Source organism: Macadamia integrifolia, chromosome 6 (genome assembly GCF_013358625.1).
Source record: "Macadamia integrifolia cultivar HAES 741 chromosome 6, SCU_Mint_v3, whole genome shotgun sequence".
Lineage (NCBI taxonomy): Eukaryota > Viridiplantae > Streptophyta > Magnoliopsida > Proteales > Proteaceae > Macadamia > Macadamia integrifolia.
In genome coordinates this window covers 7665803-7690909 of record NC_056562.1, presented here as the reverse complement: position 1 = coordinate 7690909, position 25107 = coordinate 7665803, and the positions used below count along the sequence as shown (strand labels likewise).

At 37.3% G+C, this 25107-nt stretch overlaps 1 protein-coding gene and 2 long non-coding RNA genes across 4 annotated transcripts; 1 reads left to right on the top strand and 2 right to left on the bottom strand.

Moving 5' to 3' along the window:
- Positions 1-6687: 6687 nt before the first annotated feature.
- LOC122080800 lies at positions 6688-8507 on the bottom strand. Its single transcript, XR_006140913.1, has 2 exons — positions 6898-8507; positions 6688-6856 (listed from the first exon to the last, which is right to left on the bottom strand). It is a non-coding gene; the product is annotated as an uncharacterized LOC122080800 (long non-coding RNA).
- Positions 8508-9250: 743 nt separating this feature from the next.
- LOC122081462 (arogenate dehydrogenase 2, chloroplastic-like) lies at positions 9251-11030 on the top strand. The gene is made up of 2 exons (XM_042648607.1): positions 9251-9497; positions 9631-11030. The coding sequence occupies exon 2, from the start codon at positions 9649-9651 to the stop codon at positions 10747-10749; it is 1101 nt and encodes a 366-aa protein (XP_042504541.1). The 5' UTR covers positions 9251-9497; positions 9631-9648; the 3' UTR covers positions 10750-11030.
- Positions 11031-22539: 11509 nt separating this feature from the next.
- LOC122080853 lies at positions 22540-24810 on the bottom strand. Of its 2 annotated transcripts, none has more exons than XR_006140928.1 (2): positions 24707-24810; positions 22540-22786 (listed from the first exon to the last, which is right to left on the bottom strand). It is a non-coding gene; the product is annotated as an uncharacterized LOC122080853 (long non-coding RNA). The 2 variants fall into 2 exon arrangements; XR_006140927.1 differs by lacking the exon at positions 24707-24810 and adding an exon at positions 23674-23850.
- Positions 24811-25107: the final 297 nt, after the last annotated feature.

Below are 25107 nucleotides of genomic sequence, written 5' to 3'. Positions count from 1 at the left end.
GAAATTAATAAAGAGATATTCTAATGCATTGTTTAAGAGATTAATTGCTAATCTCATTCGAATTTCAAAATTTGAATTAGATGTAACCCTCAATTGAAACATTGAAACTGTTGGATAGTAGCAAAAAGTCTGGATCACCTCATTTCCCAACTCTGACCTTCTACTTCTAGTAAATAAGGACCTATTAGGTCCCCCAAAATATCTTTATCTAATTGTGGGTATTGGTTTCAGAAGATGGAATATCTAATGTTTTTTCACAGGGAGAACTAATTGGAATTTGCAGGCAGAGCAAAAGGGGCGCACTTTGGAAGAAGCGATCTCTTATCGAGCTGTCTTATTTGGAATAACACATACGGTGGTCATGGTGGCCATGTACAAAGGGGGAGAGAGGTGGGAAATGATGGAAGTCACATTTTGACTGTTCCATCACTCAGCCACCGGTGAAGTAAAACTGTCCTTCTAGATATCTATTACTATAAAAGCCACTTAAAACATCCAACAACCTCCTTGTAAATACCTATCAATTCAAACAAAATCTCTGGTCACAAGAGAATGAGAATGGACCCACCACATTGGGGAAGGTTGTGAACAGCCATTGAGCTTTAAAATCCAGTAAATTCCAAGTACATATAAGCCTGCTAGTTGATAAATTCATATTTTATTCCAGAGAATTTACTAAGTCTAACCATGAGAAGGAAACAATTCATGGTTCCCGCCTTATTCTGAGTACTGTTATGAGAAGGAAATAGAGCTTCAATGAAACTTGGAAAACTATATGTAGGATTCCATGTCCAAAATTGGGAAGGAAAACAGAACTAAGCACCCAAAACTCAAAATTCAGTTCCTCTTCCAGAATTGAAGAGGAGAGGTTCACAATCAACAAGGACCCAAAACCCAAATTCCAATTTCTACTTCTCTGCAAATCAAAATCCAAGCTCTGTTTCTGATCCATGAAGATGAATCTGAATGAGTATCCATGGGTATTCAAGAAGAAGCTTCTAAAAAGCGATGTCGAAAACCCTACTCGGCTCCTCATCTCAAGGAAAATATTGGATAACCATGTCTTCTGCTACTGGACAAATGAGGAACAAATGCAAGTGAATGAAGGGGATGGGGTGAGGGTGATACTGAAGGTGAAGGTGAAGGTGAGGGATCTCTAACACAACAACAAACCCTGAAATGACCTTCAAGATATGAAAAAGCAGCGAAAGGTATATATTCATGAACAATTGGAGTAAGGACTCCGTGAGTAAGAGAGATTTGCAGGAGGGAGACGAGATTGGAATGTTTTGGAACCATATAGACACTGTTTTTCTGTGTTGAAGAGGAAAGAAGAAAACTTTCATGAAGTCATGCAATAATCTCCTTTCCTTTTCTCTATTTTTAAAGGGACATATCTGAAATCTTTTGTTTTACTGTTCTAATATCTCCCATCTCTCTCTCTCTCTCTCTCTCTCTCTCTCTCTCTCTCTTGTTTTTTCTGATTCTGTTTTTGTTTTCTTTTTTCTTTTTTCTTTTTGTTTTTTGTTTTTGTTTTTGTTTTTGTTTTGTTTTTGTTTTTTGTTTTTGTTTTTGTTTTTGTTTTTTTTTTCTGTTTTTTAGATTTCATATGCTCAACTTATCGTATAACAAAAGAGGACAATAATCGCTAACTTCGTTATAATTTCACATCTTCATATATTCTAGGGAAAATTACTTGGACATCCCATATACAATGGCCCGATTGCTTGACGTCCCTAAAGGTTAAATTCATTACTTGAATCATCCTTGCATTTTAAGGTTTCTTAGAACTAGCCCTTGTCCACTTAATCGGTCACCGTTTACTGATGACATCATGGGTTGGGAAACTCATAAATACCCAAACTTCCATTTATGGGTAGTGAATTGATTATTTGGACACCCCCTGTACTATGGCCCAATTGCTAGACTCCTAAAGTTTGAAACTATTACTCAAAGCCCCATGAATTCTGACTATATCATATAAATTGTTATCAGTCCCAAAACACGAGACTGTTGACATTAGATTGTAGAAGGCCAGACACTCCCATTTACCATCAGTTTCACCATAGGTTAGAGTCAGTATTTCACATCAAATCTGCCCATTTTCCACGAATATAGATATCACATTGGCGATGAAAAATCATACCAAGCGTGGATCATTCCACACATCCTGCAAAAGCACTAAACCATTATAGGAAGCATATATTCTCATTGTTCTAGATCAACATGACGAATGGACCACAAAGTCTCCATCATTTGTTACCTTTATTAACTGCGTAACAAACTCGAAGTCATCGTCTTCTATGATCTTTTCAATGTTCAAGCCAAGTTTTAAATGAAGAAGGTGTTGCTCGATGAAAAGTGGTTCAAATATTTTTTCTGACCAAAGTTTGCAACCAAGCCTAAAACCATTAAAAAGTTTTTGAGCTTGTACCCTGTGAAGGATGTTGGTGACAATGATGTCATCAGGAAGATCATGTCGGATACGTGAAAAAGTGTTAGCCAAATGTCAACTATGTCAGTTAGAATGCAAATTGTGCCGACTACTGTAATTTTGTAGGGATTTGGTGAATCTTTCACCAAATCTCGTACTTGACACCTAAGGCGTGTACCTAGATACAATCTAAGATCCTAGGACACCCTCCAAGACTCTAGGAATCATGTGGAAATTTGTTAATTGTCCACACTCTATGGGAATATACACTTCCCATAAATAGACCCAAATCTCTCTTTAAGCAAGGAAGGAGAACACACCCTCATTTAGAAGCATTCATATACCTTCCTTGATGGCCAACGAGTCTCTCAACTATAAATATATGACCCCTCCTCCATTTTGGGGATCCCAAACAATCTTGTGGATACATACCTGACAACCTCAATCAAAGCCGTCGAGATTCGTGCATTGGAATCGTAAGTAACTGTTGTTATGTTTTGCACTAGTCTGAGCTTGCATTGATCACACATGAGCACGCGCCCTTCCAACCACAAAACACCTTTGACGAAAGTCATAGGAGGGTAAGATCTCTTCCTTCTCTGTTTTAAAAATTACATTCTAGGTTTTGTGTTCTCTGTTATCATACTTTTACTAAGCACAACTCACTATTGTCCTCAGTAGGACAACAAGGAAGTACAACCAGCTACATAACTTTCCGTAACAAAACTTCCTTCTTCAAAATTGTATATTAGGTCATAATAGTATAGCTACTATATATTTTTTTAGTTTTTTCAATTTTGTTCAATATATTCTTGGATTTATTTCCTTGCTTACCAATGCAAAATGTGAGGCTTTCCTTCAATGGAATCTGGCATTATAGGTCTGCCAAATGTCTTTTCTCATAGTTTTTTATAAAAAATTTATTTTTCAAACTTATTTGCTGTGGGTCCTTTTATATAAACTGATTTTATCAAATTTTTATAATTTTGTTTTAATTTCTACCGAAGATTTTCTTGCATTTAGTTCTCTTTTTGCAGTACTTGCATTGTTACATTCATTTTTTGTTAATCCAATAATTTTTTGACCTTGTCTATGCATGTGTGATGATTCCATGACCTCCAACCCCATGTTCGATTCCATTTATATCATGCTCCATGAGATGAATGCTTGGGCTAGTTTCGTCATTATTTTTCATCATTCAACATGTCAGCTTTACATTGAGTATACTAACCATACAAAGCAATTGGATATGGGTATGTAGATTTGAACCTTATTTTTATAATTTTGGCCATGTTTTTTTTTTCTTTTCAATACATGTGTCATAGTATTGCTTGTATGCATTCAAAACCTAGGCAACCCATTCAATAACTCGAAAATAGACCTAGGGTTGAAGTTCGATTTTTTACTTGGTGGACCAAAGTGCCTAACCCCTTCCTTGGACCACAACCTAACATGAGCGCTAACCCATGGTTAAATAGTTTGGATGGAATCATTTCTACTTCAATTTTAATTAATTAGTGATGGGTCCTAGACCTTAATCTAGGAGGCGACTCTTGTTCAATAGAGACCGTCGGACCAAAATGCAACTCCTTATGCAAAACAAAGGAAAGGAAGCATAGGAGGTCTAGGGAACCCTGGCACACCAGACTTCACATGTATCCCCTTTGAATGAGGTTCTCGATTTCTCCTTTGATTAGCCAATAATCATTGGTATCATGATGTGATCATTGTAGAATCGGAAAATTTCGTTTATGTTCATTCTTTCGGGATGACCACCAAGCTTGCCCGACCACTCAATATAACCCCGGACTTGTATCTCCAATAGGATTTGTGACTTCTTATGGGTAAGGGGAGTATATCTTTCAAAAGTATTCGGAGGACTCTCGGGTCTCTATCAAACCAATGTTTCTTGCTTTGTCTCTCCTGGGACTTTTGCCTTCTATCTCAACCCTTCTTTTGTTGGTCTTTCCACCTGTTGTTTCATCATTTTCCTCCATGGTCTCCACCGCACAAATGTACTTATCGGAACATGCCTTTAGATTGGCCAAGACCTGAGTCTCTTCCTTTCCAAGAGATACCTTGAGGCTTTAGTCTTTAATTCATTCTAGGAGGATTGTGTACTCCACATTTGCATTTAGGTTTCTAACCTTTAGCTTCTCCTAATTGAAGCACTTCATATATACTTGAAGTCAACAAAGGTCTTTTGAAGGGCCTCACTGCTCGAGAAGCCCCTCAGAATGTATGAATAGCCTTTGGTGGAAGTCGATTGTATCAGGTTTCGGCCACTTTCCTGAAGGTGAGAAGGAGTGCTCGACACATGATGTGCTCGAGACTCGACGGAATTGCACCGTGGTCTTGAACCCTTCCAGATGATCCACTGGGTCTATGATGCCATCAAATGTAACATACTTGGGCATTCTAAACCCTGTGGGGAGGGGGTCTCTCATCGTTATCTAAGGTTATATCATTTGTGAGATCTCGCTCCTCAATTCCCTCCCGGTTCTATGTGACCTTTTAGACTTCTTCTTGAAGGTTAATAATAATTTGTTTTAGGGACTCGTTGGCCTCTCCATGGTGACGTTCTTCTGGCTGAGTCACTGGTGCTACGAGCCCTATTTCTCTAGTTGTGTCTAGTTCTCTTCTCATGCGATTGAGGGGTAACTACCTGTGTTATGAACATCCCCATGATCCTGTGATGAATGTACGCTTCAACATGATGTTGTCATCTCATGTGTTTTGGTGAAAACTTTAGAAACCTCTCAGATGGTATCCACCAATTGACGGTATTGCTGTTGCAACTCATTAAATTGTTCTCTCGTGGCTGTCACATGATCGGTAGCCAGAGCTAAAGGCGGTGGAGGAGTATCTAATTGTGTATGTGGCTCTGGTTACTACTAGCTTGGCTTGGCTTGCTTGGCAACTTTACAATTATCAGGTTCTACAGCTTGAACCATCATGAGCTAGTCCCACAATGACAGGGGCCACAGCCAAAGGTGGCAGGTGGGTTGGATTTAGATTCATGTTAGCTACTCGTGTGGTAGTCTTCTTCTTCTGGTAAGTCTTCCTCAGCATATCCGGTCTATTTCTCGTCTCTTTTCCACGAATTACGTCAATCTATTGCGTCAAAACACTGATCGGTGGTTGATTCCTTTATCATAAATAAGTAAATCTAGTCAAGAGAGGCCCGGAGCAGACTCTTGGGGGGGGGCTCTCCGACGCTTAAGTCAGTCTTCCTTGCAGTATTGAAGAAAGGTAAGAGAAAAATGATGAGTGAAATAGTGAAGTGATCATACCTAGGACCCTCCCTCTATTTACAGTATGGGGTAAGGTATATCTACTCAAAGGCAATTAGTTACTTGCTCCCCAAGGCAGCAAGCGAGTCAACTTAGAGTCCGTTCCCAGCGAATTTTCTTTTTTAGGCTTAGAGAGTCATTCCCTAATGGGATTCCCTTGTTTCCATATTAGGAGAGATTGGGTTCTAGTATGAATCTGCCAAGAAAGGAAGGCAAGATCTTATAAGATTTCACGATATGAGGGGATTTCCTTTCCTTGTAAGTTGTCCTCATCATCGACATCTGTTTCCTCACCCCGTGTCAATCACCTGTGGACGGGTTATTTTTGGGTATATCACGTTCCACTTCAATAATCTGCTCCATCTTGTCTAAAAAACGCTTCTAATATTCCATTTCGAGTTGCCATAGCTTCTCCAAGAAGAATACAAGAGGAAGTTGTTTTATGCAATAGTATAGATTTCCTTTCCTTATAAGTCATCCTCGTCATCGACATCTGTTTCCTTACCACATGTCAATCACCTGTTGATGGGTTATTTTTGGGTATATCACATTCCACTTCAATAATCTACTCCATTTTGTCTAAAAAACACTTTTAACATTCCTTTTTGAGTTGTCATAGCTTCTCCAAGAAGAATACAAGAGGAAGAATGTGACACCCAAGAATACGACAAGTATTAGACCCGCCTGGGAGATCGGTGAGGTGTCCCCACTAAGAATATAGCAAGTACCAGGGGATTTGGGAGATAGTGAGGGTGTGCAAAATTTAGTCCTACATCTCCTAGGGAGAGATTACCGGGTTAGTTAATAACCTCTAGCCTCCTTAATATGGCATAACATGTTTTAAAGCCTTGAGGCCCACGGAAAGTACCAGGAGGTTTGGGAGATCGGTGAGGTTGTGCAAACTTATGGCACAACACATTTTAAAACCTTGAGACCTATAAGCCAAAGAGAACAATATTGTGCAAGGTTAATGGGGTTGGAGCATTACAAAGAAGTTGTTTTATACAATACTTCTAGTATGTTAAACAGATCAAATTACAAGAGCCAAGAATACCAAGGCCTCAAGCTTGCCTCACCCTTATTGCCCATCTGAATAACGGTCACCTCCTCCTAGTCTTTTTCACAAAATCTAAAAATTCAAATTGTTCCATAAGTATGCTAGCAGATTACCTTGGAATTAGGCATGCTAACATCTATTAGCCATTAGATGAAACATAAGAAATCTCATCCATTGGTAACAGTTGTCTTATATGATCTGCCCAGTACCGCCACTCTACGGTCTTCCTTCTTCTTCTACCTTTCCCCTTCATCACAGTCTCCGATTCTGCCTCCCGTCCAAAAGAATTGTCGATCCTTGCTGCCTCTCTCTCTCTCTCTCTCTCTCTCTCTCTCTCTCTCTCTCTCTCTCTCTCTCTCTCTCTCTCTCTCTCCTACAAAGCATTTTCTCCCAAATCTGAAATTGAAAAAAGGACAAAGTTTTCCAAAATCTAGAGAAACATTTTAGCAAAGATTTTGCGCCCGTTTTGTATGCTGTAGAGCTGTACCGAAGGAGATAACCCGTCCCTGAACAGAAGAAGAAAGCTTCTCAGCAAACAGAGAGGGGTATGTAATGGTATCTTCTCTGGATTCCCTCAACGTTCCACCCTTATCGAAAGCCAATCAGATCCACCGTCAGACCCCACAATCTTCATGTGATGAGAATTTCAGAACAGATCTCCCTTTCAACTTCAAAATCCCATTTGAACTTAGGCAGCTCCATTCTCACATAATTAAAACCAAAAATTCTTACTCTGTTCTTCCTCTCAGTCTCTGGTTCTACCTTCCTTCCAAAAAAATTGTCGATCCCTGTTGCCTCTCTCTCTATCTCTCTCTTCCTCTCCTACATAGCATTTTCTCCCAAATCTGCACTTTCTATTTCTTTCTCCATTCAATTCCTACTTCCTCACGCACTCACAAATATAAAAAGGGAAAAAAGGGGAGCGTGATAGAGAGAGAAACCAAAAGCGAGATTATCGTTAAGAGAACAATTTTCTTCCCTTGAATCTCATTGATAAGAGACGACGAGGAGAAAGAAAAAGAGAAAAATAAAAAAGAGATAACAGAACAAATTCTCTTGCCTAAACTTCAGCATGTTTACTGAGAGTGAAATTAAAAAAAAAAAAAAGTTTAAAAAAATAGCAAAAGCAAAGTTAAGTGCAGGAGCAAGACTGTAATTGAAGAATAAGCACAATATAGAAAACAGAGGAGGTGGAATTGCAAGCAAGGTGAGGGTGCAGGTTTGCAAAAGAGATTAACCTCACCTCGGCTGGGATGTTAATTAGCAGAGGGAGGGAAGCAAAGCCCGATTGTGATTAGTCGGGGTAGAGGGAGTTGGGATTTTGGTAAAAACAGATGGTGAAGGTCGGGTTACAATTGCAATGGCGATGGCAGGGGCAAGGATTTGTACAGAGACGAACAGGAAGGAGAAAGGTAGAAGAAGAAGAAGGATTGTTGAACCGAGTGTTGGGAAGAGGCGACAAGTTGTATAGAGGCTGAAGAGGTGGAGTGGCAGGAGGAGGGAGACCTAGTAGAGGGCGGTGAGAGCGAGAGGATTCATGTCAAGCAGGGAGTGGCGGAGAAAAAAAGGGGGAGAGATACGGTGCATTAGCGGTGGATTGAAGGTTGTGACCTCTTCTCTCGATCCAATGGTTTTATTTAAGATGATTGAATCCTATGCTTAAAATCCCTCTAGCACGTAAGATTCCTAAGTAACCTGCTAGCATACCTATCCCTCTCCAAAAAAAAAAAAAAAAAAAAATTCGAGTTATAATGTTTACATCATCCAAACTACTGCATGCTTCCTCTTCATAGTTCTAATTCTTACGGACTTCCTGCTAACAATTATTCTTAAAATAAAAAATAAAAAAATAAAAAAACCTAGTGCACAATACTCTCACATGTGTGTGAAAGCCATTATTCTTATATACTTACAATAAAATGAGAATGAGTTAATAATAAAGCAACCCATCCCACTTGATCCACTTCCCCTTTTGAAGTATTGGAACTTCTATCACAAATGGTTCCAAGTATCTGTATTGGATCGCCCATATGTATCAATTTGGCCTGTCTTCAAGCCTGATATCTGGTCAATATCGTATCAATTGAAAGGCACGAACCAAGGGTAAAAGAGTTATAAATTCAATTTTTTTTTTAAATCAAGGATATTTTTGTCCGATACAAGTGATTCCATACTAATCCGTTTAGATACTATATCGGTTTCTTGGATAGCCGATATGCATTCTGATACTATGTAATAAGACCACGATCATCAATGCCCACACATCCTCAGCCTAAATCTTATAATTTTTTTTAGAATTTTCGGATTCCACTTCTTTCCTTAAGACCAATGGTCAGACAATGATCCTAGGGTTGAAATAACCCGTAGGGTACTAGTGTGAAAACCACTCTATGTCAAAATTTTCTCATGAAAATGATTGTTAAAATGTCAGGTAGTTTACCCAACAGTCAACAGTCAACAGTTTGAAAACACAACTGAATTTTAAAGTGAATGTGAGGAGGAGGAAATTTGAAAGCAAAACCACTCACAATCAACAACTAGGCGGTTGTCCCTAAACGGCTGAGCTGAGGTGTTCCCTCCGTGAAAACCACTGCCCCCTACTATATAGTGAAATTCCTTTCCTTTCGATGGGAGGAACACAGGGCTTGCTGCTGCGTAAACCCTTACTCGCTGGAAAACGCTTAAAGTGGCCAAATATTCTTCTTTCCGACAGGTGAGCTTCAGCTTCGCCATTGTAATCTCATCAGTAATGCTACTTCCCCTGTTTTTTTTTTTTTTTTTTTTTTTTTTTTTTTTTTTTTTTTCTGAATAGTTCTCTGAAATGGTTTCATGTGGGTTTGATGTAGGTTAGGGTTTCATATACGATGCTCACATTGTCTGGCTTGCAAGAGTTAAGAATTAGAGAGGCTTTACATCTTCATCTTCGTCCTAATCCAATTTCTCATTCCTTCCCTCGACATTCATCTTCGTTTTCACCCTCCAACCCAAGGAAGAATCGATCTTGTGTTTATCGGAGACTCTGCATCAGATCACTAGGTGGTTCTGCTATTCAACCTTATGATTTTAAGACTCAAAGAAATGAACTTCTCAAGAAGAGCGTTAAGCTCAAGATTGCCATTGTTGGGTTTGGGAGTTTCGTCCTTTTCTTAGCCAAAACCCTAATTCGACAAGGCCACACTGTATTGGCCTATTCTCAATCCAAATACACTGTTAATTCCTCCATGTTAGTTGCTTTAGGGGTTTCCTTTTACTCAGATCCTCATGATCTCTGTGAAGAACAGCCTGAAGTTGTTTTACTCTGTACTTCCATAATCTCTTTGGAATCCATCCTCAAGTCATTGCCTCTCCAACGATTGAAGCGAAGTACCCTTTTTGTTGATGTGCTTTCTGTGAAAGAGATGCCCAAGAAATTGTTTCTGCAGATCTTACCTCCTGAATTTGATATACTCTGTACCCATCCAATATTTGGACCTGAAAGTGGTAGAAGTGGCTGGGCAGGTCTACCTTTAGTTTATGAGAAAGTGAGGATTGGGAATGAGGATTCAAGGATCAATAGATGTAATGCTTTTCTCAAGATTTTTTCCCAAGAGGGTTGTCGAATGGTGGAGATGTCTTGTGCAGAGCATGATAGGTATTCTGCAGGTACCCAGTTAATCACTCACATTATAGGAAGGACATTGGGGAAGATTGATGACTTGGATTGGACACCAATGAACACTAAAGGTTATGAGACTCTCTTGAATTTAAGAGATAATACTTGTGCGGATAACTTTGAGCTTCTGTATGGGTTGTTCATATATAACAAGAATGCTCTAGAACAGCTGCAAAGGTTGGACATGGCTTTTCAATCTGTGAAGAAGCAGCTTTATGGCCATTTGCATAATGAGCTAAGAAAGCAATTGTTTGAGAATCCTGAGACCAATGAGGATACTGTAGATGATTTGCCAGTATTGCCTCCAAATTGATTTATAAGCTTAAAATACTTCTTTTTAATGATTACTGGCTTCATTAGTTAGTGAAAAGATCCTCAAGTGGAGAATCATTAAAGAAGATATTTCATAATTATTTATCTTGTCTAAATTCAAACAGTTGAAGGTTGCTTCAGAAAACTTGATTCACACACTAGTTTTCTCAGTGTGAGTGTTTTTTCATCCTCTTGTTGGGAACCAACACTTTTGTGTATCAAGATATTTGTCATATGTATTTCAATTTAATATTTGTCATATGTAATATAATCTTTGAGTAAGAGAGGATCTTTGTGCTGGAATAGTAGTGTAAGTATTCTCCCTTTTCTTCAAAAAATGGTCTTGAAAAAATTGGCAATGGGAATGACACTCTATTTTGGACTGATCCTTGGATAAATGTGTTTTCCTTCTTTGTCTAATTTTGCTAATGTTGCAGCTCATAATAACTCTTTTATCTTTTAAATTTTGTGCTCCCAACCCATGTAACCAATAAAATCTTATAGATCCCCATCTCCAATTGTCTTGATAGATGGTGGTGCCACCTCTTTAAGGATGGCATTCTATCTACTAAGAAAGTTGTCACTTTCTAGAACTGATTTATTTACTAACAACAATGGGTGCTCAAACAGGTGCACTTGCTCGTCTCCTTGTTCACAATGGTGGCCCTTTTTTTTTAAACTGAAAATCCACCCCAAATTTAAGCTCTTCTTTTGGAGAATTGCCCACGATGGTATTCCTACAAAGAACATCATTTGTTTCTCACATGCGAGTTTTCTAGAAGAATCTAGGCAGCTGGACCTCTGGGTCTTAGAATCGATCTTCTTAATACCATTTCTTTCATTTCAAGTAAGGGAAATTATTAACATAACAAGGGTCTGTTATTTATCCAAACATAACAGGACACCTATTACCCTCTTAAAACAATAGTAAAGAATGTGGTTGAGAATAAATTTAAAGGTTAATTGAGTAAAATCACACTAGTTCTCCAAATTTATAAAAACAAATTCAAAGAAAAGCAAAATCAATTGAAATTTAGTAATAAAAGGGTTAAATGGTAATTGAACACAAACCATCTTCCCCAAAATCATTTACTCAGCCTCTCTTGTTTTCGGCGGTTATTGAAGATCCTGGAGATAACATTTCTCTCTCTCTCTCTCTCTCTCTCTCTCTCTCTCTCTCTCCAAATTTTTTATTTCTTCCTAATTTGCAGGTTTTATATCTCATCCTTGCGGTTCTTGAAGTTTTGAACTATTTTGTTTCCAGGTTCTTGTAGGTACGTCTCTTTCCCATTCTCTCTCTCTCTCTCTCTCTAGATAATCCTTGTCGATCCAATCAAGATGGGGATCGATCTTGACCAAAACCGATCTGATCTAGATAATCCTTGTCGATCCAATCCAATTCTTAAATCCATGATTGGGAGAAACTATTTTGAAGGGTGATAATTCTAGAGAGAGGGAGAGAGAGAGAGAGAGAGAGAGAGAGAGTTTAGTTTCCTATTTTGTAGAAAGAGAGTTTTATTCCTATAAAATAGGGAGAGGAAAAAGGAAGAAAAAATTTGACACATGGCATAACGAAACCGTGTTGGAGACAAGAGATCTATGAGATATCTATGTTGGAGAACTTGGTTATGCTCAATTACATTTTAATCCTTTCTTTAAAAAATTAGTTAAAGTTTTTTGTTTTTTCAGGAGATTTAATAAAGGATATTGAAATGTCTAGTTTACCCCTTCTGATTGATTATTTAATGTCACACTTCTTATTCCGTATTAGTCTTTTCACTATTTTGTTATTTTTTCAAACATAAACAACCTTTGTTACGTTAATAGCTTCCCTACCCTTTGCTTTTTATGTATTTATTCAATTCTAATACTATCCCCAAAATTAATTTGACCCCCTTCTTCAATGTGTTTATTATAATGTGCTATTATATTTGGCAACATAGGAACCAGGTTATATCATTAATGGTCATCACAAAGTGATACGTCTACCCAAGAAACCTCATCAAACAACAAATCTACTTGTTACCCCGAATACTATTCTGATGTGTATTGGGATTACTGATTAAAAAAAAAAAATGTACCAGGTTGGGCAACAACAGTAATATCAAAAGGGAATTGCTTCTTACTCCATGCTAACTACATGTTGACCGGAAACGAAACGGAAGCAATGACAAGGAGTCTCCTATATGAGTTGATAAAAAGCAAAGGGAGATGGATGGGAGGTGGATGAGACTTGGAGCGACGTAGGGGAATTAAAGAATTTTTGGGGAACTACTGACATTGATCAATGGCCATGAACTGCAATCCCTTTTGCTGAAAACTGATAAGTTTTTGCCAAGACCTAATCTATGTATAATGGCTAACAACAATATTATCCTTATGATGAAGTATATAGCTCTAAGCAATGAGTAGAAAATCCATGATAATGAACCCTGATCATCTGTTAAATTCTTTAACCATCTTTTATTATATTTGGTTTTTTTTTTTTCCATTAAAAAAATAAAAATAAATAAATGTTTGCACTTTGTTTTCTTTGCATTTTCTACTTCAAACTTTTGAAAATAACCTAAAGGGAGTGAATAGGTTTTGCTAATGGAAATTTAAATCTTTTCGAATTACGTATCCCAAGTGTGATTGCGAAATATATATTGCAGAACAAATAAAATTCAAAACCACACAGACTAAGATTTATAGTAGTTCTACTCAACTTGAGTCTAGTCCACTCTCTACAAGATTCTCTCGTAAAATATTCCACTAGCTCTTCATTTTCAATACAATAGGTAGGGGGAAAAACCTTTACACAATCTTTTAAGAATAAGAGTATCCGTACAATCCCCTTTACAGGTAGAGAGACACCTTACAAAACCCCTTTAAGGTAGAGGGACCTTACAATCTCCTTTAAGATAAAGGAGCACCCTACAATCTCCTTTAAGGTAGAGAGGTACCTTACAATCTTTTAAAGATAAGAGAATCCCTTACACAATCTTAAGTACAGTCTAGACTTAATGTAAAAACAAAATATTAGAGAAATGGAATAAATAGAGTGTTACCTTTTGTGTGGTGCAAATGATGTATGTAATGAGGAGATGATAATAGCACCTTTATGTAAGTCTTCACTAAGCCTTGATTTGCCTAATGAAAGTGTGGAAGACTTGTAGAGAGACTTAAGCTCCTCTTGAATGGAAAATGAAGAACTTGAACTCAAGAAATGTTATAGACTAATTCTCACTTCTAAATATCAAATAATGCTCTTTCAATGTTAGGATTAATTGTTAATTAATGAGTATCATTAGAGCTATTTATAGGGGAGGTTGGGTGGTCATTTAGGTTGTAAATCATGGTCTAACGATCATATTCTGGGTCAACTGTTTGATCGCCATTGGTAGCCAGTCGACTGCCAAGAGCTGTTGAGACAAAAATATAGCCGTTGGAGCTCAGTCAGGTAGGCATCGATTGATCAAGGCTTTCATCAAGTTGATTGCCTATGGCCTCGGATAGTGCCTGTTGACCAGGGGTTTCAGTCGATCGACCACCCGCAGGCTTGTCTAAGTTTTGATAGACTTTTGCCATACTAACCAGTCTTAAGTGTTTTGGCCATAACTTTTTGGTCCGACCTTGGATTGACCCGATTTCAATTGCATTGAACCGTGACTTGATTTCATAAAACTTTCATGAAGGGTCCATCTCCTGATACCGAATTTAAGATTACCCAAAATTTCCTTGAGTCAGGTCAATGTGGTTTTCACAAAATTTCACTAGACCATATTTTTCCTAATATGTTTCATACCATTTAGGGACTTTCATACTTGGTCAAAGTATGTCCTAAGGTCATTCTAGTGTAATGCAAGTGCATGAGGTGCGTGCAAGTGTGTATATATATGGAAGTTTACAGATTACATTTTAGAGGACCAATCTATCCTAGAGGTCTTCTTCCAAATGGTCTTCTAGTATCTTCGTGTTAACCTTGCATTACTTGATGTCTTCAAGTCTTCAATGTAATTTAAGATTTGATATGTTGAGGTCTTGACACTATGAAGTTCGATACCGTTTGATGCCTTCTTCAAGTATTAGTACCAACTTGTTGATACTCCTCATTTGATGACTTCAATCTTCATTTCTTTCTTTCATTTATCAAATTCGATTTTTGATATGAAACCTCTACAAAATAATACTTAAAGGAAAATTGTAAAATACATTCATATGTTTGTTATTATCAAAATCAACTATAGGAGTGTGGGCATATCCCTAACAATCTCTCTCTTTTTGATGATAACAAATAGATGATTTTCAAATGAAACAAATAATCAATCATCAATAAGTTGGAGAATCATTTCACAATTTCTCCCCCTTTGTCAATAGCAAAAAGTGGGGTTAAAAATATTTATATTGTCTTTCCCCTTTTAACATTGACAAAGAGTGTAGGCAAAATAGCTTCCCTTAAAATTATTCTAGGGATAAAAATCATCTAAGATTTATTTCTCTCCCCCTTTAGTTAACATATCAAAGGGTCATTTAAAAAAAAAAAAAAATCATTTTTCATATCATTTATCTTTCTCACCCTTTTTGTCAAAAATAAAAAGTGAGAGGGGGTATAGAGCAATATCTCCCCCTAAGGATATGCTTCAAGAAAAAGATAAGCATGTAGCCAAGAATAAAATATGCTCCCCCTAAACATATGCATTATATAAAAATACATTCAAATATGCAATAGATGTTAATGAAGCTAACATACATTCAAGCAAGATAGAACATTCAAATTCTAAGATGGTTGCCAAATCAACCATCTATGAGTCATTTATCTTTTGCTATGGCACTTTAAGCCAATAAAATCAAGCATATATTAGTCCCCATAATCTCATGGGTTCATCCATGTTACAATCAAAATATCTGTTGGGTTTCCAAACCCTTTTAGGTGTGTGAGGTCTAAATGGTGTGTACAACCTATGTGTATCACGTAGCCAAGGTCTAACATCTATTTAAGTGTTATATGGTTTATGAAATGTATAAGGCCTTTGTGGTGCATATGATTGTTGTTGAGTATGTGACTTATGATGTGTATGTGGCCAATAGAGAGTGTGTGGTGTAAATTCCCTTTGAGATTTGAAATTCTTTTGAGGTCTATCATGCCTCTTGGAGGGAGTGTAATAATATGCATAGTGATCATTTTTTATTTTTGGAACTTTCCTTTCGTTTTGTTGGGATTTCTTCAACTTAGCATGGCAATGCTCAATGGTATGACCTTTCTTTTCCAATATCTACAAACAATGTATGAAGAGGAGATATGGTTAGTATGGTGGGTCACATTTGGTGCTCTATCTTTTAGAGTAGTTACCTTTTCTTTTCCTTTACTTTGATGTGGTGCCCCATCATCAGAGCCAAGTCCTTCTTCGTCTTGAGGACTCTTGCCTTGGGATCCTAGTAGGGTATCCAAGGTCTTTTAACCTTTGGTGAAGGTGTGTAGAGTGGATTTCAATGTATCATTTTCTTTCTAATTCATCCACTTGTGAGGTCAAGATTCCTAGTCTATCATTCAAATCTCTTACCTCCTTCTCTAAAGACAGGTTGGAAGCCTCCAATTGAAGGCTATCCTCATAAAGAGCTTTAAAGGATCCTTGGAGGTCATCTTCGTCTAAATCATCATTATCAATAGATTTGCAAATTGGAGAGTTTACCTCATTGTCTTCATCGACATGTGCTATAAGCGTCAAGTTTGTGACGTCTTCATTTGAGTCGTTATTGTTGTCTTCATCATCACTTGTATCCCAAGTTGATTCAAACACACAACTTTCTTCTTATTTTTCAATTTTGGACATTCGGGTTTTAAGTGGCCAGGCTATGACACCCAAGAATACGGCAAGTATCAGACCCTCCTAGGAGATCGGTGAAGTGCCCCCACTAAGAATACGACAAGTACCAAGGGGTTTTGAAAATTGGTGAGGGTGTGTAAACTTTAGTCCCACATCGCCTAGAGAGGGATTACTGGGCTAATTAATAACCTCTAACCTCCTTAACAGGGCACAACGTGTTTTAAAACTTTAAGGCCTATTGGCCAAATAGACAATATTGTTCAAGGTTAATGGGGTCGGGGCGTTACACAGGCTTCCTACATTCATAATAAACAACATTCTTTTTGTTAGTATATAAATCTTTGTCCTTTAAAAATATTTACCTTTGTGTTCCTTGTGGGGTTAACTCTTGTATTGCTTACTACCCTTATTATTCAAGAACTTGTGGAATTTTCTAGTGACACGTGAGAGTTCCTCTTCTATGTCAAATTCTTCATCATCGTCACCATCGCTTACCTCTTCAGTCGTTTAGGACGACTTTAGTGCTATAGTTCTTCTCTTGCTTTTTGGAGCTTGCTTGTTAGCCTTCAGTTCCACCTCACGGGTCTGTAGAGATCCCAATAGGTAGTCAAGAGAGATCTTTGTTAGGTCTTTAGCTTCTTTTATAGAAGTTTGCTTTGCTCTCCAAGTTGTGGGTAAGGATCTTAAGATTTTTCTGACTTTTTCAGTATTAGTATAGGTCTTACCTAAACTTTTAAGACTATTCACAATATCAGTTTACTGCATAAACATTTCAGAAATAGTTTCATTTTCTTTCATAGTAAAAGATTCATAATCTGAAACTAGTTGGTCTACTTTTATCTCATTTACCTCTTATGTACCTTCATGTGTAACCAGGAGCATGTCATAAATCTCTTTGGCTTTGTCACACGCTATTACCCGGTTGAATTCTTTCTCGTTCAAAGTACATTGAAGAAAGGTAATGGCTCTAAGTTGTACTGAACGAAGACTAGATCTTGGGTAGTCCATTCTGACTCGTCCTTTGGTACCCTCTTTCCTTCCCATTTTCTATGGCTCTCCATACGAGAATATTATGTTCACAAACATAGTTTTGGAATATACATTTTCAAAAGGAAAACTTTTCTCCATTGAAATATGGGGATCTAGAGGCATTTATGCCTTTTGTTGGTCCTTGGGATGTGGTCATTATCTTTGACTCACTTTAAGATAAAAATATCATCTTAGAATATTGAGCTTGAAAATAACCTAGAGGGGGTGAATAGGTTATGCTAATGGAAATTTAAATCTTTTTGAATTACGTATTCCAAGTGTGATTGCAAAATATATAATACAGAATAAATAAAATTCATACCCACATAAGATTAAGATTTATAGTGGTTCAACTCAACCTAAGTTTAGTCCACTTTCTACAAGATCCTCTTATAAGGTGTTCCACTAGCTCTTCCCTTTCAGTACAGTAGGTAGGGAGAAAAACATTTACATAATCTTTTAAGGATAAAAGTATATGTACAATCCCTTTTACAAGTAGAGACACATCTTACAATCTTGTTTAAGGTAGAGATGCACCTTACAATCTTTTAATGATAAGAGAATTCCTAACACAAGCCTAAGTACAATCTAGACTTGATGTAAAAACAAAGGATTAGAGAAGTGGAATAAATAGAGTGTTACCTCTTGTGTGGTGCAAATGATGTATGCAATGAGTAGATGATAATAGCACATTTATGTAAGTCTTCACTAAGCCTTGACTTGCCTAATGAAAGTCTGGAAGACTTGTAGAGACACTTGAGCTCCTCTTGAATGGAAAATAATGAACTTAAACTCAAGAGATGGTATAGACCAATTCTCACTTCTAATGCTCAAATAATGCTCTTTCAATGTTAGGATTAATTTTTAATTAATGAGTATGAGTACCAACCATTAGAGGTATTTATTGGTGAGGTTGGGTGGTCATTTTGGGTAGTAAATCAGGGTCTAATGGTCATATTCTAGGTCAACCGGACAATTGCCATTGGTAGCCGATCAACTGCCAAGAGTTGTTGAGGCAAAAATATAGTCATTGGAGCCCATCTTGGTAGGCACCGATCGACCAAGGGTTTCATCTGGTTTACAGTCTATGGCCTCGGACAGTGCCGATGATTGGAGGTTTCAGTCGGTTGACCTCCTGCAGGCCTGTCCAAATTTTTACAAACTTCTATCATACTGACTAGTCTTCAGTGTTTTAGCCGTAACTTTTTGGTCTGACCTTGGATTGCCCCAATTTTAGTTGTCTTGAAACCGTGACTCAATTTCTACAACTTTCATGAAGGGTCCATCTCCTGATACCGAATTTAAGATTACCCAAAATTCCCTTGAGTCAGGTCAATGTGGTTTTCACAAAATTTCACTAGACCATATTTTTCCTAATATGTTTCATACCATTTAGGGACTTTCATACTTGGTCAAAGTATGTCCTAAGGTCATTCTAGTGTAATGCAAATGCATGAGGTGCGTGCAAGTGTGTATATATATGAAAGTTTACAGATTACATTTTAGAGGACCAATCTATCCTAGAGGTCTTCTTCCAAATGGTGTTTTAGTATCTTCATGTTGATCTTGCATTACTTGATGTCTTCAAGTCTTCAATGTAATTTAAGATTTGATACGTTGAGGTTTTGACATTATAAAGTCCAATACCGTTTGATACCTTCTTCAAGTACTAGTACCAACTTATTGATACTCCTCATTTGATGATTTCAATCTTCATTTTTTTTCTTTTATTTATCAAATTTGATTTTTGATTTGAAGTCTTTACAAAACAATAATACCTTCATATGTTTTAGGGGTGTCAACCGGTCGGGCCGGTCCGGTTTTGATCGGGCTTAATCGGGCTTGAAGACTTTCAAAGGCTACACCGTGTCCTCCCATTTAACTAATCGGGCTTAGTTATTGAGGGCATGGTTGTAGACACCGAATTTTGTCATTTTCTTCTTCTTCTTCTCTTCTCTCTTTCTTGTTTTCTTCTTCTTCTTCTCTTCTCATCTTCCTTCCTCCAAAGTCTGCTGTAACCGAACCTGCAACTCACTTTTTCTTCTTCTCCTTCTTATTTTATTTTCTTGTTTTTTTTGTTATTTCTTTAATTTGCTATTAGATAGTCCATATTTGTAATGCCCCCAACCTATTATTTCATTTCTATGTGGAATCTTTCCCTCCTTTTTTTTATATTTTATTTTTCTTTTATCCATTTTGGTTTGATTTCAGGTCTGTAATGTATCTAGTCCTAGAACTTAGGTTTGGGATTCCCCTAATTTTAAGATTTAAAATCAAATGATTTCATTTTATTTCCCTCTAAATAATGTATGAGACGTAGTTTAGGGCGTGTTTAGTTTAGGACGGGCGTGGCTGGCCCCTCAAACTGGCTCGTAGCACTAGGTGAGTGTTGGGGATTTGGGTTTTCCTACTATCTATCTTTTGTACTCCAACATTCACTTGCATTAGTGTAGTACTAATTTAGATTAATTAAAGTAACTTAGTTAATGTAATTAGTCATTTCAACTATTGTTTATTTAATTGTGGTTTGTTAATTTAGCTTTTTAAATCATTGCATTTGATTTCTTCATTCAATTCAATTTATTAAACTTGTGTAATTACCAATCTTTTTCCCTCTAGTGGTTTGTTTATTTTAATCAATCAACTAATTAGTTATTTAATGTAGGATAATTAACTAGATTAATTAGTTAAAAGATTCTCTTCTCATTAGATTAACTAGGGTTTTGAAAAATGTTTAACTCATCTTAGGATTAGCTTAAAGTAGACATAATTAGTCCAATTAGGTTTCATAATTAATTTAATTAAACCTTAGGTTTAGTTTAATCCTCCTATACTAGATTAGGTAGATTAGTAAAAATGCATTCATTTAATGTAATTAGCCCATTTAAATTTTCTAATTTAATTAGGCCCCATTTAATTTAAAAATATTTTTACCAATTAGATTAAGTAGGATTGCAATAATTTATTTCACAAATTACTAGGGATTAGGATTAATCATTTTAATTAATTCAATTTAGGATTTCATAAATTCATTAATCATCCATCTAGGTTAGGCTAAATTAATCGAATTAGTTTAATTTAGGGTTTCATAAGTTGCTAAACTAATCCTAGGTTTAGGCTTATTTAATTAGTTTAATCTAAGACTCATAATACATTAATTAAATCATTTAGGGTTTTTAATTTTAATCAGCGTAATCATTTCATTATTTGCATCATAACCTAGCTAGCATAATTTAGACACTTGGTTTAGGGTTTTCACATGTCATGCTTAGATACCTAGTTTAGGGTTTTCAGTGACCTAGATTTAGGACTAGTTAGTAGGGTACAAACAAACTTTGGTCAAACAAAAAGAGACCAGCCTTAGGGTCGGGCAGACTGGGTGCCTAACACCTTCCCAGTCTGTCACTTGACACTTGTCCAGAATCTTGGTGCAAACCAGCCTTATCCATCAGAGTCATTAGTCTCTCTCCCTTGATTGGGGGAGACATTTATGGGTCCTAGACCCTTTCTAGGTGGCGACTCTCTTTTACCCATAACATGTATCCCCCCCCCCCATTGGCATTTGATGACCAAGGGATACTATCTCATCTCATTAGGGTTGAACCCTAGCGTGTTCACACGCGCTACGCGCCGTATCGGCGATCCCGCGAGGCGGAGGTCCATGGTACCTACAATGGTACACTTTATATTCGGTCGGTCGGTCTCGGGCTATAATCGGGCTACCTTAATCGGGCTTTAGTCGGGCCTTAACCGGGCTACGAACATGTTTAATGTTAAACGGGTTTTAACCGATTTTTAAACGGACCCTCTTTAAAATGTTCTCTCATATTCCGGCCCACTCATGCAAACCCAAAAAAATGACAATAAATCAATAAATAATACCAAATATAACCATTATTTAAAATGTGAACATGTCTTTTACTTTTTAGTTTTTATTCTTTAATTTGGGGGGTAAAATAGGTATTCTACAATCATTAAAGGGTCGGGTCAAGTCGGTGCACAATAGGCCGGTCTCGGTCGGGCGTTATTCAGTCGGTCTCAGTTGGGCGCCCGACGGTCCAAGTAGCAAAACCGAGACCGACCATTTATAAACGGTCCGGGCCGGGCCGGTCTATAAACGGTCGGTCCCGGTCGGTTTAGTCGGGTCGGGCCACGAATTGACACCCCTAATATGTTTGTTATCAAAATCAACTATAGGAGTATGGGCATATCCCTAACAACTTTAATTTTAAGGCTTTTATGTTGATTTTTTTTTTCAAGAATATTTTCTAAGATAATTCAATGGATTCTATATCCTTGTTTTCATAATTTCGTTTTATCTTCCAAATTTTCACATATCTTCTGGGTGCATTTGTCCTATGCCTCAAATGGCACTAGAGCTAGTGGCCTTTTCTTTGTTGTGGCGGAAAGGTCTATGATAGTTTGATCTCAAGACTAGGATTTTAGATTTGCATTATAGCTTTTTTATAAAATGATTTACATGAAATGCCTACTTATCTTATCGTGCGGCAAGACCCGTTTAAAAAAAGAGTAGGGGTAGACTGGGCAGTAAGACATTGACTGATTATCTGGATCTTATAAGTTTTTTCTTTTTTAAATGGATTTTAAATTTCTAAATTTCTCATAAATCAAAAGATGATAAATTTTTCCTCACTAGAGGAGTGTCTATTAAAAATTTAGAACCAAATTAATTTTATTGAAGTAGAAAAAAATAGGGTAAATGACACTTGAGGTACCCAACATTTAGAGAAACGTTCCTTAGGGTACCCAATGTTTGTGAAATTATGTCTATGAAATTTTTTTTCTTTAATATATTTTTTACACTATCACACCCTGCCTCAAATTGGCCAAGGTATGAGGCACTGGACACCCACATCCATCAGCCTAACCCTCTAGGATCACAAATGCAGTATCTTAATTTCACAATGCCACAAAGATCACAAATAAAATCAGAGTACGCTAATAAAATCTTACATTTACCACTAGTGATTTACTAAAATGATAAGTTGTATAATACAAAATTCCATGTCTGTAAACAACCAAATGTTACAATATTACCTACTATACATTTTATACATATATACATAAAAAAGGAAGATTTGAAATAGTAGAAGTGATGTCCATCAGCATCCGGTGTCTCGTAGGCACGAGCCTCATAACTGCTGCCAAAGTCTAACCTTGCCTCAACACCGGTTCCACCATCTAAAAATAATAATCAACGAGGGATAAGCTTCACAAGCCTAGTGAGGGGTGCATATGCAAGGACATGCAAACAAATGATGTAATGCATGCTCAAACAAATTAGATGATGCTCATGATTCAGTCGTACCTCAGTGGTCATCTCATAATATCGACCTCTGAACCCATGGTACTAGATCCTACCCCCCTCAGTCACTCCGTGCCTTAGACCAATCAATGTTACAATCATTATCACACAATCCATAGCATTCAATCAAACATTAGTGGCCATTATTGTACTACCGACCTCTGAGCCCACGGTACCGGTCCTCCCCCCTCGGTCATACCGTGCCTCAGACCAATCAATGTTACAATCATTACCACATAATCCATAGCATCTAATCAAACATCAGTGGCCATCATTGTAATACTGACCTCTGAGCCCACGATACCGGTCCTCCCCCCTCGGTCACACCATTCCTCAGACCAATCGATGTTACAATCATTACCACCCAATCCATAGCATCCAATCAAACATCAATGGCCATCATTGTAATACTGACCTCTGAGCCCACAGTACCGGATCCTCCCCCCTCGGTCACATCGTGCCTCAGACCAATCGATATTACAATCATTACCACATAATACACATTATACAAATGCACATAACGACAATCCATATTCATAACTCACAATTACATAATCACACAATATTACAATGACCTACCTCAATTACCTTTGCATTCTAGAAACCGTTCCACAGCCTCACCAATTTATATTCATAGGTTAAGAGATTATAATAGTAAACAACATATATAGCAGCAACATAACAAATCATTCATACCCATGATTCATGCAAAATAGAAAATAATGCAAAACACTCCGTGATATAAAGTCAAACACCCACTCACCTTAAAATCCAAATCACAAGTGCGATAGGATTCCCGCAATCAACTTTGTATCCTCTCCCAATTGTTTTAGGTTCCTAACCAATGGTGTATCATATTATTAAACATGTATAACACCTAATATGACTAAGCATAGGTTCACTGCTAAACCCAAATTGACTCTTAATAGTCCATGTAAAAACCCAATTTAAACCTCGGGAACCTCTAGGGTTAATTTAGGTAAAAAGGTAGGAAACATAACCCACATGGGGCACGGTACTAACCACCCAAAACAGGGGCTGATTGGGCTCAAAATACCCCAACCGGTGGCAGACAACCGGCTGGCCGCTTGCCCAACCGGTGGGAGAGAATCTGTAGAAGTTTCTATATTCCTAGAGGTTGTTCTGTGGATTTTCTTGGGTTGGGCTGCTCATGGCCGATGGGTATTGGCCTTGGCAACATGAAGAATGTTCCCTAATGCCTCTAGGGTCATTTTACAGCCCCCAATCTTCCAATTACATTATCTAAAAATTATATAACAATGTATACAACCCACTCTTAGAAAAATTCAGGTTTAACCCAAATCGGATAAATTGAAGGGCTGATTCAATTTTTTTCCAAAATTCATCATTCCATCAAAGTCTATTGTATGGAATACAGTAACTCCAGCCTAATTCCACTTCCAATTAAGAGAGATAATGGGTCACAAAGAAGGAATTAACCTAGTTAATCTATTTTTCCCAAATATGAAATCAAATAAAATTCTACCTTATCTTTTCTGCAGAATTCTAACCATATTCTTTCTCAATTCAGACCCAATTATACTCACATATCCTTGTATGGAAAAATCCCTCTATCTTGGGGTTTGTAGGGATGGATTCAGAATTAATTAGATCCCTGAACCTCTTTCAATTTTAGGGATTCAGCCATAGGTACTGAATTCAGTCCATAGGGACTCAAATCCAGCCCTCAATTACTAAAAAAATTTCTACCCTAGCATGCTTCTACCCTAGTTAACCTACTAAAATTCAGTAAATCAGTAGGGAAGCAACCTTACCTGATTACAGGCAGCCCCTGACTCAGTCCCCCTTCCTTCTCTTTTCTTCTTCTTCTTCTTCTTCTTCTTCTTCTTTCTTCCTCTTCTTTTCCTTCTTCTCTTCCTTTGCTGTTCCATCGCATGTACAACAAAAATGAGAGAACACAGGTGGTTTGGGGGCTTATATGGTTCAGCCCTAAGGGTCCTTAGGGCCTGTTTAGCTCAACCAGCTAAAACTGCTTTTAAAACTGAATTTTAAAAGCATAACATTAAAACTAATTAAATTTAATTTCTCACTAAGGTACCCCAGCAACACTGACCTATTAGATTGTGTTTGGTCAGCATGAGGACCCCTAAATAGTGGGTAAATGCGAGGTTCAGGGGTATAGGGATGTGGGCTCCACCAAAAAATTAGATTTTCT

Excerpts from the sequence above, each read along its gene's own strand:
- LOC122081462 (XM_042648607.1), top strand. The coding sequence starts at position 9,649 with ATGCTCACATTGTCTGGCTTGCAAGAGTTAAGAATTAGAGAGGCTTTA.